Source organism: Aplysia californica, unplaced genomic scaffold (assembly GCF_000002075.1).
Source record: "Aplysia californica isolate F4 #8 unplaced genomic scaffold, AplCal3.0 scaffold00112, whole genome shotgun sequence".
Lineage (NCBI taxonomy): Eukaryota > Metazoa > Mollusca > Gastropoda > Aplysiida > Aplysiidae > Aplysia > Aplysia californica.
Genome location: NW_004797382.1, coordinates 874,952 through 889,067, shown reverse-complemented (window position 1 = coordinate 889,067; position 14,116 = coordinate 874,952). Strand labels below are relative to the sequence as shown.

Sequence of the window (14,116 nt, the reverse complement as noted above, 5' to 3'; positions counted from 1 at the left end):
TGTTAGAGAGCAGGGAGTGAAATTAGAAAATTCTAGAGAAGAAAATGTTCTGTAGCTATCCGGATTTGAACCCGGGACCTCTTGAATGAAAGTTGAAACACTCCTCTAGACCACTAGAACCCCCAGTAAGAGTTTATGGCACTATAAGGCCATAATAATAATAATATGAGCTGAAGATTAAAGGCGTTAGAAGAGAGTATTGAACACAGAAAAAGAGGGGGGGGGGGGGGGAGAGACCAATTGATTGGAAAGATGCAGCAGACCACACCAGAGCACCGTTCACTTGCCTACTTATTTTTACCTACGCCACCTCTACTAATTTGCACAATAAGCACAACATCTGCTTTTAAAACAAATATTACTGAGTGTTAGTAGGCCTACTGATTTTACGCAATGTATCATCATAGTACATGCGAAATCAATTTATAAAAGCAAATGGATGAGTCGAAGGCACAGCTCCCTAGACGAAGCACTTAAGCAGGACAAATTTTAGTTTAGTTTAAGTAGAGGTTTTACGGCGCTCGCAACTGCATAAGGTCATATTTGGGCGCCAGAAGATTGGAGGTGTTACAAGAGAGTAACAGACATAAAAAAAGAAGAAGGGGAGATAAGGACGATAGATGTTTGATAGGAAAGAAGAAGCAAACCACACTAGAGCACCCGCCAACCACCCACCGGCAAATTTAAGAGTCAAGTGGAGAGACAAAGAGTCCTAGACACCACAGTACTCTGGCCCTCCCAGATGGAGAGCTCTATACGCCATCCTTCTGTACGTGTTCTCAGCCCCGGGTGGGCTGGCCACGTTCACAGCATAGACGACATTCGCCCCCCCCCCCCTCCTCCTTAAAGGAGTACCCCATTTATAGAGTGAGCTGATTTCAGGCAAACGCCTTCACGATGGACAAAAAAAAACAACCCTTCAAAGAAGCACTGAATGTATCCCTGAATTGATGAGACATTCCCCATAACCACCTCGAAATAAGGAGCTGCTCAAGATTGCACCGCCTGGCGCTCCTTAATAAGATCTGCTGGAGCTGCCGAGTTCGAAGAGAGACGCATCAGCGACAAAGAACAGAGACGTCAACTGAGAAAAGACTGAAGGAGCTTCACATCCCAGCCTAGATCAGCCCCATGCACCCTACCCACCTTCCCCACTGTGTAACAGACACTTCTGGACGAAAATTTGATTGATCAGTCATCTCCTTAGTTTTAGTTTTAATGAGGTTTTATGGCGTTCACAATTGCAAAAGATCATATAAGCGCCAAGGGATGGATGTCAACAGAGAAGTCCAAACGGGGAATCAGGCTTACTCTGCTCACCTCTCTGGCCTCAACAGCACAAAGTCTGCTTCAACTATCAAGGCACCCTGGAAATAGCAGTTCACAAGAGAGTGACAAATATACCAAAGAATTAGAGCCAAAATGGCAATAGTAAGGATGAGGAAAGAAAAAGCTGCAGTTCCCCCTACGTTGTTCCGGCACAGTATGAGCACGACACTGATAAGTCAGCCCACTTACAATTCTACAGTGCATAAGAATATGTTAATATTGCCCCTTTGGGAATGGTTTAAAGATACTTCAGTCAGTAGCACTGAACTGGGGGGGGGGGTCATCTCTGCACACACACCCCACCTCTCAATTATGTGAAGCGAAGGTCACCTTCGCCTAAGAAGGACAAACAACAAAGGTGGGATAAATAAAAGGTTGAAGTCAGGATTCATTTTGATCAATTTTATTAATTGCCATAATAGGGCACTACTGAATGGAAACAGTAGTAAGTTATAATGATATATATGATAACAGTAACAGGTTTCTAAGGACTTGTATAGCAAGAATATAAAAATATATGAGTAAGGCAGCTGGAATTAAAATACATTATAAGAAAAAAAAGTATTAATTCGAGATATGCCACAAATATCATGTTCTTTAATTCAAATCAGCAAACAAAACAGAAAAATATATTTCTGTACCATTGCCAACAGTTTGTTACTAACAACAAACGTGTCTGCATTGGCATGTGTGTATGTGTGTGTGTGTGTGTGCGTGTGATACTGTAATTGGAGTCTACCAAAATTACTGACCACATTTAAAAAATAAGAATTCAACAACGAAACTAATTTTCTAAAAAGTTTTGACTTAATTTGTTCTATGACACAACCAACATTTGAATACAACCTGAATGTGTACATGAATGGAGCAACATTGGACACACATACATTTTCATATAAAGTTCACAACCATATTGGTGTAAAACAACAAGAGCGACAGTAATAAATGTACACAAGACAATTAAGCTACTGATAAACCCAAAATAGACTTTTTCCCCTCCCTTTGAGCCCTGCCATCCTGTGCCTACAGTACCTATGCCCTGGGATTCCCCAAGGAAGACTAGATTTACACAACTGCACACTTTTGAAAACAGCACACTTTTGACAATGACGAAAAGTTACTCAAGTTACTTTCTTTTATTATGGCTTGTAAGTAAAAATAAGTGTATAGGTTTAATGCCCCTATCAACAATATCACGTTATTTAAGAGGCGGGACCTTCAAATTTAACGTCCGTCTCTGATAGGACTGAGCCAAATGGATTGCGGTTGAGGGCCTTGAAAACTCCACAAAATGACTAGAGGTCAAGAACGCCCAGTCTGGTATTGAACCAGGGCCTTCCGCTCCATAGCCCAGCAAGATACCAACTGAGTTTATGGAGCAGGCTATTGGCTTGTGTAGATTCCTATGTAAGTTTGAATGATTCAGTGAAGCAAAAGTTCAAACTTCCGGTACTTACAAAAGCAGAAGCTACTATAAGTCTTTTCAAATGTAAAGAAATAAACCAGAACACCAAGCTCAAAGCTTTAAATTAATATATATATATGTCTTTGATAAAGACCATTCGTTGAAGGAGTACACATATCTTTTGAGCAAGATAAAAATAAGCTTGTAACAATGAAGTCATCTTTTCTGATTTTGCCACTATACTACATGTAAAAAAGAATAAGGGAAAGAGCAAATACTTTGTTCTGTAGTTATCTTTTCTGCAAATTGCCAAGTTCAATGCATTAACAAAAATTCAACTACATGTACCCTTTCTTTCCAAAGCCATGACCAAAACCACAACTTCAACCAGAACAACCACAGCTCAGCTTAGACGAGGCTACTGCTGACTGTTAGTCCCACAACAGCTGAACTAGAGCTACCTACCCTATAATAATGATGATGATATGATAATGATAATAATATTAATAATAATAGCAACAACAATGATTATAACAACAGCAACAATAATAATGATAATACAAATAATGATAAAATTAATAATAATAATCATAGCATTTATTAAATAGTGCTCAACCCTGATTAAAGAACACAGGCTCTGAGAGCTTTACAAATACAATAGCAACACATAAACAGTACTATTGTGTTCTGGCTAAACAAATATAGGGCCTGTATACCCATTAAACTAAAAGCAGAAATGACTTCAGCTGACGTTTGAAAGAATTAAAAATTTGACTTACTAGGCACAGCATTCCAGATCCTGGGGGCCATGATATGCAAATGCCTTTTCACCCGTTGTTTTAAGTTTCATAGATGGTAAAAGTAATTTCTTTTCGTCAGCTGTGATGACCACAGCGAGTTGGAATTTGGAATGTACAGTTTCAACAGATTTGATTAAAACGATGGCGCATTATTACATTTAAGAATTTGTGACACAGTCTTTCTACACAGTATAATATGACCTGCTCACTACAAAAGCACTGCAGCATCTTTTCCCTTAATCACAGCGAATAAGAACAAAACTCAAACACCCACATGGAACATCCTTCTCTCGTCCTGCACTATCATTATCACAGTAACCACCAACCCTGATACAATCCATTAACTGTCCTAGATTCAGGAGAAGCATTTTTATAGGCGAAGGGCTAAATATGAGTTAGCTGAAAAAATAAGTTTACTTATTGTAATAAACCATTTTCGCATTTTGGGAACCATATTTATACTCATGATACAAATCAGGTTAAGTTCATTCACAAGAGCTAAAAAGAATAACAATTATAAACAAATAAGATAGTGGCAAGTACATTTTTCAAGAAATAAAGTAACAAAAAAAAAAAAAAAAAAAAAAAGGAATTATAAAAAGAGGAATGAAAGGCTTAGATTTATTTATAGCAATATTCTAACCAACATCTTAGAATCACAGTGGAACAGTCACGAAAAAGCAAAAAATGGATTGAAAAAGATAAACATGTATGAGAATAAATGCACTTTAAAAGTTTTTGTATTGAGATTAGAATCTACAATAGCCGCACCTTGTTTAAAGAATGGTGAATATATATGCACCACAACCCTGTACGCATAAACAGTAGGAAAAGAGGATTCATTGCGTAGAGATACAGCAATTAGTAAGATCACCATTGTTTCATAAAACAAACATAAAATATGGCCACAAAGAAAACAGGTTTAAAAAAACGTTAAAAAAGATATCAAACTCATTAAACAGGCTCAATGAGAGAGAGATGTATATTATAAGAATGGACAAGGCACTTAATGAGGTAGGCATATGACTTGTTTCTTTTCAAACCTCCTAATATCTACAAAGATTCTTTTCAAACTTAACTCATTATCTTCGCTCCAGTACACATAAGATAGTGCAACTACAAGCACTATCTTTACAAAACAAAACTACACTCTGTGAGTACTTTAGTTTTAGAAATTTGCCACATCTATTGATGTCAAAGTGGCTCTATCTCAAGACACTTAAAAAAAATAAATAACAAAACAGAAAACAAAACACCGAAGAGCCTTCAACAAAATGAAAGCTATAAAAAAAGAACTTCCCCATTCACAAAACCCGTTGATGTGATGTGATTATGAACCAACATAACTTTCAATATAAAAGGGAAACAAAATGCAAAGACTTCAGCTAGCAGGAATTTTAAATGCTCCAAGATAAGTAAAAATAAAATAAACTAACATGTGAATGATAGCAGTAAGCACCTTGCAATCCACAATGGTGTATATCTTCCTCAGGACCAAAATACACAGTAAAATGGAATGAACTAGTCAACCAAGAAAGCTATTGCGTAATCATGTGGCATTTTAGTCAAATATGACTTATGACTATAAAAGTATCACTTAAACTATAACAATAAACAGCATTGTGTACCTTTTCATCCTAGTCCTAAAGAAACAATTGTACATTTGTGTAAGTAAAGAATTTTCATAACAATATGAAACATTTCATTCTAATTGAAATGTGAAAAATTCACTGTAAAAAATATAGGCCTTGGATAATTAAAAGCAACTTCTATCACATAAGACAGTTTTAAAAACAACTTAACAATGAGTGAAGCCATAATCTGATTATTACCTTATATATAATTTCTCCTGTTAAATAAAATATTTTCAGATCAAATACATAGTAATACATAAACATATGAGAAAAATATGAAATGCCATTTCTTAGAGGTAAAGTTCAAACTAATTAATAATATCAATGTGTTTGTGTAAGAGAAGGAACCAAAGACAGTCTCTTAACTGGTGGTTTCCTACACTGCCTACATTACTCCTCGCTCACTAAATGTGAGGCATTGTGGTGAAATCAGGCGCTCGACAAAATAATTAAATGAAAGAAATCTGTATTTTTTTGGCTGATGGGGCATTAAAAAAAAAATTTTCTTTTTTTGGTTCAACACATTTATGTTCATTGAAAACCACATTTTTGAGTGGATTTTACTGAAAAACATTGATTGAAGGCACAAAAAAGTAAATATTCAGTTTCCAAGGCCTCTCAGGCTATGGAAGTTACCAAACTTCGGCAGCCATTTTCTCTTTAATTTTACCTCTGAAACCAGGCAACCCTGGCCTCCTTCAATTGCAAATATATGTGTGTGCCTAAAGAAAGGTACCAAAAGTCGGATTTTGACCATTTTGAGTTAAGGGTTGTACCTTATAGAAAATTCAATGCTGAACAAAGGGGTCTTTGAATTTTTTAGATATCTCAAGTAGTTTTTGAGATACTGCACATTTTTCGAGGTAGGGTAAAAAAATATAATTTTGAGAAAATGAGCTTTTAAGTTTAACAAATGTGAGAACACATACAAACTTTAAAAAAAAAAGATTTAAAAAATGTATCTTTTCATGGAAAATCCATTTCCAATTTAGCATTAAGTTGACACCAATATCATGAATGGAATTTCAGTGGTAAAACATAGCAGAGAAGAGAAAATGTGCTTCAAGAATAGATTTTAACAACTTTTAAAAGCAGTTTTCATTATTTGTTTTTATTACATCCTACCCTCAAAATAATTCAAAATAAAATATTTAGAAGTCAAATCAAAGAAAACCCTTTGAACACATTGTAAAGAAATGGTGGATCCATCATCTTTTAATGGAAACACATTTTGGTCAAAAAAGTGATTTTTGTCATTATCAGCCTGTAGCTCGAAAGGGTCTGGGGCGACTTTTGGTACCTTTCTCTTGGTGAACACACATATTTCGACTTCTATTAAAGATAATGGATATTTTTTTTCACCAAAAGGAAGACAAATGAACAGGCTTTAAGATGATACCAATAACCCCATATATGCCCAAAGATTGACGAGCGCCTGATTCCACTACGTCGCGACACAAATAATCTTTGTTCCTGAACGTATGAGAAAACTGAAGCAAACTAAATAAAACGACATCAATCATGGCACTATAATTCGTTGTTGATGTAAATGCGTGCGGGGCAAAAGAGAATGGACTCATAACAAAAACACATCCCACCGCTTTTTGAAACAACATTAAGGTACCCACAACCCTTTGAAATCTCATGCTTCCTTGCTCCCGTATTCATCTCATTGGCTTCAACTTGATGGGACAAAAGTTGAAAACAGTAGGCTTTTCATTTTTGCATCATACGGCAAAACTGTCTCTTAATTGAGCGAATGTGAGATATTGTAAAACATTTGAGAAGAAGTAGACGATATTGACACATTATATTTCTAATCTGAAAAACTGAATTCTTTGAAACAGATAAATTTTCATAGAAATTTCAACTTGCAGACCATTCTATTTGCCAATGATAAAGCCTCTTTGTATAGTGTAACTAGCAAGACAGCATGACTATCGCATCCCAGCGATAAATGACATAATGAGCTAAATGCACATACAATGCACTTATAACAAGAGATGTAAGTGTAAGAAAGGTTTCTAATTAAATAGCTGATTAAATAGCTTATATCTGCAATATAGTTGAGTAATTCATAGAGAACTATATAATTATTTATGACATTGGTCATCCAAATCACAAGAATGTGGATAAAAGAATGACTCAATCAATATCTTGAGTGTTTTGGAATGTATAAATGCAGCTGCAATGCTTAAAAAATCTATATTTGAAGGCACGGCAGGGTTTTGGGGTCCTTTGCAGACAAATCAGAAGGGCATCCTGTAGATGACAAAAAAAAGTAACACATAAAAACATTCAGCCAAAAAAAAGTCAAATAACAGTATAAAAAAACCAACCCCCCCCCCCCCCCCCCCCCAATTTTAACACATAACAATACTTACGGCAGATGCCCTTAAAAAAAACTAACTAGAAGAGCAGCTTCACAAAATAAATATATGAATCAGCTTCCAAATTATATGGGGAATCTCAAAATTATGAAATGTTTCAACTCTTAAACACTTACAAAAAATTATGAGTGTCATCTGTTCCTGAAATAATCCTATATTGTTTTCAATCTTTGCAAAAAACATAGCCATATATTTTGAGATATTGTGTGGAGAAATGGATTTCAAAGTAAAAAAATAAAAAATACAAGACCCTAAAAATTTTTAAACAAATCTACAGCAGCAGTTGTGTCACACTGTGTGATCTGTCACAAAGAAACGATGGCTGTCATTCAGCAGTTAGGTGATCTGCCATTATGTGCTGTTGTTATCGATTCACAGTCTATCATGTGCAAAAGATCTGAGTTCGATTTTCATGTGGAAAGAATCTTTATTGGGTATTCTGGTTTTTCTGCTGGGGTATTGTATTCCCTCAAGACCTGGGCCCTGAAAGGCAGGGTCAAAGCCAACCCCCTATAATTTGATCTAACTTGGGTTGATGGTGGTGTAAAACAGATTTTAAAAAAAAATCCACAAAGAAATATATTGGGAGAGGAAAGTTTACGTATCCACATTTCAGTTGGGTACAACCCCGGAGAAATAGTAAAAAGAGAGAACAGAACTCCATCACAACAATTACAACACAGGTTTTACGGCGCTCGCAACTGCATAAGGTCATATGAGTGCCAAGGGGTGGATGTCAACAGAAAAATCCTTACAGGGAATCAGACTTACTCTACTCACCTCTCTAGCATCAACAGCACAAAGTCTGCTTCGACTATCAAGGCACCGCGGAAATAGCAGGTTACAAGAGTGTGACAAACATACAAAAGAAGTAGAGGAAAATGACAATAGTAAGGATTAGGAAAGAAAAAGCAGCAATTCCCTGTTATAGTTCAGGCACAGTTATGAGCATGACATTGTTGGATCAGTCCATTTACAAACAACACATCTGCTGGGCATTCAAAACAACACACCTGCAAAACTAGAACAACACGTCTACAGGACAAAAACAACACATCCACATGACAGAAACAACCCATTTGCAGGAAAGAATCAACACATATATTCCATGAGGAACACTAGTACAAAAACAGTATAAAACAGAAATCAATCTAAAAAAAAAAAAGGAAACAGAAATTTATACAGTTCATAATGACACAAATTTCAATAACAATTTATATATATATATATATATATATCAACTGCAGAGGAAGAGTTAGGATAGGATTATAGTACATGAAATAACTTACTCTTTTCACATCTGTCACCAAAGAATCCAGTACTAGCACATTCGCACTTGAAAGTTCGCCCCTTGTCATCAGTGGTGACTTGCGAGCAAACTCCATCATTTTCACAAGGCTTCAATTCTTCACATATGTTGCCTCTTCCTGAAAAAGGAAAAGCATTGTTAGACAGAGTGCATGGTCCTACCTCTTCCTGATGGAAATTATACACACTTGAGCTCGACTGTATTAGTAATTGTATATTATATGTCTGTTCATTATTTTCTTTTTCCACTGCACATTGCAATGTGGTACCATTTATAGCAAAGCTGCAAAAACCAATGAGCACTGAATTTGCCAAGTGCAAAACATGTCAAAAACATTTTGGCCCAAAAATGTAAAGACCATGGTTTAGACTAGAATCAACAAATGAAAAGAAACCAATTCAGTTCTAATTTCACTCTCACTGCATTCTATGTGATAGATACGTTTTTACTTTATAGTTGTGCGAAATTTTTTGTGGCTTTACAGGAATGGTAAAAACACATTATTGATATAAATATATATATACATAGAATTTAAATTGTATGCAAGCATTACTATTATATTTAAGAATGTCAATATGAAGAGTTAAATAAAAGCTGACAATAATACCATGTCACATCAGATACATGATACAGAATAAAACAGATAGCTCAAATTCGTCGGGGCCAAATTCGATAGTTCGAGGGATCCGAGTTCGAAGGATATCTTACAAAGATGAAGAAGAAAAAAACCCAAAACGGGACTGCAGGCACAGTTCGATGGATGAGTGATTTAGAGTCTTCTATGTTCGACCTATTTGTGTTATACAGTATATCTCAAATCACATGTAGGAATTTATTAAAGACTTTGAAAGTTATAGCAATCCATATATATTAGTGTTTATTTCAACAGCAGCCTAATCACAGAACTTCAGGAAACTTTGCATGCATCTTTCTTAGACAACAATCATGTCATTTGGCTTTCTCCATGAGTAAAAATGCACTGCACGAAAAACTGTGGCTCACATGTCAATACAGTCAAACACGGGTAACTCAACTTCGTTGAGGATTGGAAATAATGTTTGAGGTTTCCGTAATTCGTCATGTCCGTGAAAGCCCCAAATACAAAGAAATACAGAGAAAATTTAGGGAGGTAAAAAAGAATATTGAACAATTAATGTGGTTGACTCCTTTGATGAATGTGTTGACGGTGTTGAAGCAAGAAGATTGAAAGAAAGTGGGAAGCAGAAAATCTAACTTGTGCACAGTTGACTATGTCATCCCTTTCCTCTTATTTCATCGGCTTACAGAAAGTTACGCCTCTTGCCATTTGAACAGCGCGTGTCCCACAGGATGATTGCACGCCTGCTGAGCCAGTCATGCGGTGCAGTCACCATCACTCCCCAACCCCCCTTCCTCCAGCCTCTCTTGGTGAGACAAGGATCATGTTATGGCTGTAACAAAAATTACAAAGAAATGCCTACCCGCAGCCAGAAAGGCTGTAAAGCCGGATCTTTAGTTGAGAATGCGTTGTGGATTTGTTCAAGATTCGAGTGTTGCTTAGTCTGAGGGTTCGGGAACTCCATGAAGTCAATACAAAGAAAACATAGGGAGTGAAACGGGACCGAGCAATATGTTCGAGATACCACAGAATTTGTGATGTTCGTGTTCGAGATTCGTGGACTCTACTGAAAATATATACTCAGCAGAGACAGTAATCAGCTGCTGGAAATATCTTGGCTAAACTTATTCTTCAATTTTACCACTTTTACCAATTTTGGCGATAAGCAGTTCCCAAACCTTACTTTTAAAGGTTTTGTTATGTCAAGCAAAATTGCGACATAAGTAGATTGTTATCTTTTTTTTCACAATGCATGCAAAGTTTTGCTGACTCTGAAGTCCGTGGACACAAAGGTCATGCACATCTAAATAGGGAAAGACTCGTCTTAAAAATGCACTTGTAAAAGACTAAATAAAATGGTGGCTTGGCATATTTACCATAAAAAAAGTCATTCAAGCATTCACGTCTGTTTTGGTATGGAAATGGATTATGGCACCCAATCGCTGTCTTCTTCACACAAGTTCGTCGTTTGTAATCAACAAAGTAGCCTCTGAATCTTCGACTGCATATGTAGTCTTGAACAGTTTCTGCATCTGTAATGGGTAAAATTAGAGACATAATATATATACATTATAAAAGTAAACCTTTCATTTCCAAATTGAATTTATACGTTCAGTCTAGCACCACAGTGTAGCTAAGCATTTATAAAAAGTGAATAAATTTTAAGGACCCAAATTGTTAAAAATACTTAAAATGCATCATCGCACCTGTTGAAGACAGTATCGCAAGGAAGCCAGAAAAAAAAAATCTGTCTTGGAGAAGGGAATTTTGGGCAAGGGGGGGAGGGGGGGTGACGAAGGCCAACCCAAATGTGTGGGATCAGGGAAGAACACTTCTGTCTGGTCAGCAAGCAGTGGTCAAAACTTCCCGACCTTTCAAGTGCTTTCCTATCTTCAAGTAAACTTCTCTGATAATGGCATGCATCAGCCTCTCATATATAAGAGATCATAGTTACTGTTGCTTGCATCTTAGACGACCAATCAAAAATAGAAATGACTGACTGAAGGTCTTTTGTTTACACCCTTAGCCTTAGAGCCCTTAAGCGAGTGGACCCGATGGAGTAAAAAGTAAAATTATTAAATGTGTACTACTCAGTTATCTCCAATTTATACTGATATTTTCAATGTCAATATGTCTTTGAAAGAATGAATAATACCACTCTTATGGAAATGCTCAGATTAAATAATTCCTGTCCCAAAGAAACAATCAATACAAAATTTAAATCACCTCTAAGACCTGTGGCTTTAACATCAGTCCTTATGAAATGTAAAAGAAATACTGGTTCTGAAAGAAGTGAGGAAATGAACAGAAGACATACAGGATAACATGCAATTTGCCTATCTCGCCAAGAGGGGCGCACAGGATGCCATTCTCGTGTTCTTATATATAACATCTACAAACACATACATAGACATACCAAGAAATTACTGAAGGATACTTTTTTGCTGATTTTTTACCTGCATTCAACGCAAACCAACCCCACTTAAAAAAAGAATATTATAGCTTGGATTCTTGAGTTGCTAACCAATCGACCTCAATATGTACAATTAAATGGTGTAAAATCCGACCTTATATTCCAAACACTGCTCCGCCCCAAGGTTGTGTAATTTCCCATGTCTTGTTTACGCTCTACACCAACGACTGTACTTCTGACAAAAACATCAACCTAATAAAATTTGCGGATGATTCCACTCTACAAGGTCTTATAACAACAAATGAGAATGAATACAGGGACGCTGTAAATGTATTTACAAAGGCCACCTCTATTCTTACCCGGAGTGAGAATAGTCCAGGCGAGTCTTGTGGCTATTCTCACCCGGTGCGCGTTCACCAAATTTTGCGTTCACCCTAAACCACAGAATTCTACACTGTGATAACAGAAAAATTGTAGAATTCTGTGCCATGAACAAACGTTCCATTACAACTGTAGCCTACTAAAAGCGTACAATTTTGTCTGTGGGCAGTGGAGAGAGAGAGAGAAAGAGAGAGAGGAGTAGCGCGAGAATTTCCGGGCAAAACAAAATGGCGACCCGCGTAGTTCGGCTTGATTCGAAAAGTTAAATAGCCGTAGCATCTTTGTAGACAACCAAATTAATTTACTTTTGTGTTTTAACATCATTTTTTAACTTTGATCGTCCACACCGATAGACAGTATTCAAAAAGAGACAGAGAGAGAGAGAAGGGGGAGGAGTTGATCTTGCGAGAACTTCCGGCGGGTGAGAATAGCCACTTTCATTTACAAATTGGAGTGATAACACTTCCGTCATAAGTCATAAGTAAGTACGGCTAGCCTCTCCATCTTGGTCTTGAAAATCTCTCCTCCCCCACCTCTTTTTTTACCCTTCACCAACAGAAGATGTTAAGAAAAAGTACTGATGGGAGTTGATGCAGCAATGAGAGCCAAACGACGCGAACGTCAGTTAGTTAATTATTTATTCATTTATAGGCTGCTGCACACACAGTAATTAGTCGATTCGCCACGCACACGTTGTTTTCTCCTGCAGGTCAGGTGTCACATTATCATAGATCTAGTCTAGATCTAGATCTAGATCTAGATTCTAGATCTAGATCTATGTCAACCAGAAGTTAGAAAAGGCAAACAAACATAAAACACAACTGAATTTTCCTTACCACTTATAACTATCAGACATAGTGCAAAAGTAGTTAAAACTACGGCTGCAAACATCCCACAAGATCGAACCATTTTGAGGTTTGCTCTGAGCTGTTTCTATTGTAAACAAAGATTGAGCGATCACTTCCGCCTCGACTGCAACTGACGAGGTCAAATGTTCCAGCCCATAAAGTACACAGTTTTCCTCCAGCGACGTGATAATACAAAAGCGTTAAAAGAAATCAGTATTGAATATTTAAAACCACACACCAGGGAAAAGATAATAAAAAGACACACTTTTAACAGTTTTAAGTGGAATAAGTTATAACATAAGTTCAGTTACTTTTTTATAATGGTGAAGTTCATTGGTGTCACACTGCTACTCACATTTGATATTATGGTGGAATTCCTATATATCCAGATATGACATGAAAAAAGTCTCATTTGGCGTTATTTCTGTTGAATCTCGTGTTAGGATAATTGCCAAAATAACAGCTATAATTTATTTGTAATTTCTCCAAATCATTATTTATCACTTTTTAAACTTCAGTCTATGTCATACTTTGGATTTTAAGGTCAGAAAGAAATAATTGTTTATAATCAACTCACGAAAGCATTTGGCAAGCTATTTGATGTTACCTACAATCTGGGGATGTAAAAGCATGCCCGTTTGTGTCTCTCATCGGAAGAGTACTATCTCAGCTGTTGACATTGACTTTCAGTTTAACGTTTAACCTTACTGAAGGAAGAGACACGGGGTTTTGGCTTTATCCGCAATTGAAAACATCAGCTGAAAAGTTGAAAAACATCGCATTTTGAATCTTGGATTTACAGCAGTGATTGGTAAGGTTAATCCGGGGGCCACCTCTATTCTCACTTCACTCCGGGTGAGAATAGCGCAGAGGCAGAGGGAGGGCTAGAGTTGGGGCGAGCGGACGGATGAGTTCGTTACTCGCGGACTCAGTCAGAGCGAACGGGTAACGGACGGCCATGAGAGCGAACTGCGAACCTCAAGACAGTTCGTTTTTTTGGGTCCGCTCC

General features: G+C 36.8%; 1 protein-coding gene and 1 long non-coding RNA gene across 2 annotated transcripts in view; one reads left to right on the top strand and one right to left on the bottom strand.

Annotated features, from left to right (window-relative positions):
• Window positions 1-6,519: 6,519 nt before the first annotated feature.
• LOC101862638 lies at window positions 6,520-13,226 on the bottom strand. The gene is made up of 4 exons (XM_005095719.3): window positions 13,096-13,226; window positions 10,842-10,997; window positions 8,848-8,985; window positions 6,520-7,430 (listed from the first exon to the last, which is right to left on the bottom strand). Exons 1-4 carry the CDS (start codon window positions 13,166-13,168, stop codon window positions 7,372-7,374), a joined length of 426 nt encoding a protein of 141 aa, XP_005095776.1. The 5' UTR covers window positions 13,169-13,226; the 3' UTR covers window positions 6,520-7,371.
• A 497-nt stretch (window positions 13,227-13,723) lies between these two features.
• LOC101862492 overlaps window positions 13,724-14,116 on the top strand; it is an 8,369-nt gene continuing 7,976 nt past the window's right edge. Inside the window, exon 1 of the long non-coding RNA XR_220338.3 lies at window positions 13,724-13,918. This is a non-coding gene — a long non-coding RNA (uncharacterized LOC101862492). The remainder of the gene's footprint in view (window positions 13,919-14,116) is intronic.

Excerpts from the sequence above, each read along its gene's own strand:
- LOC101862638 (XM_005095719.3), bottom strand. The coding sequence starts at position 13,168 with ATGGTTCGATCTTGTGGGATGTTTGCAGCCGTAGTTTTAACTACTTTT. Across the intron at positions 10,998-13,095 it reads ATGTCTGATAGTTATAAGTG|ATGCAGAAACTGTTCAAGAC; the intron begins GTAAGGAAAATT and ends TACCCATTACAG. Across the intron at positions 8,986-10,841 it reads CTTGAATGACTTTTTTTATG|GAAGAGGCAACATATGTGAA; the intron begins GTAAATATGCCA and ends TTCCTTTTTCAG.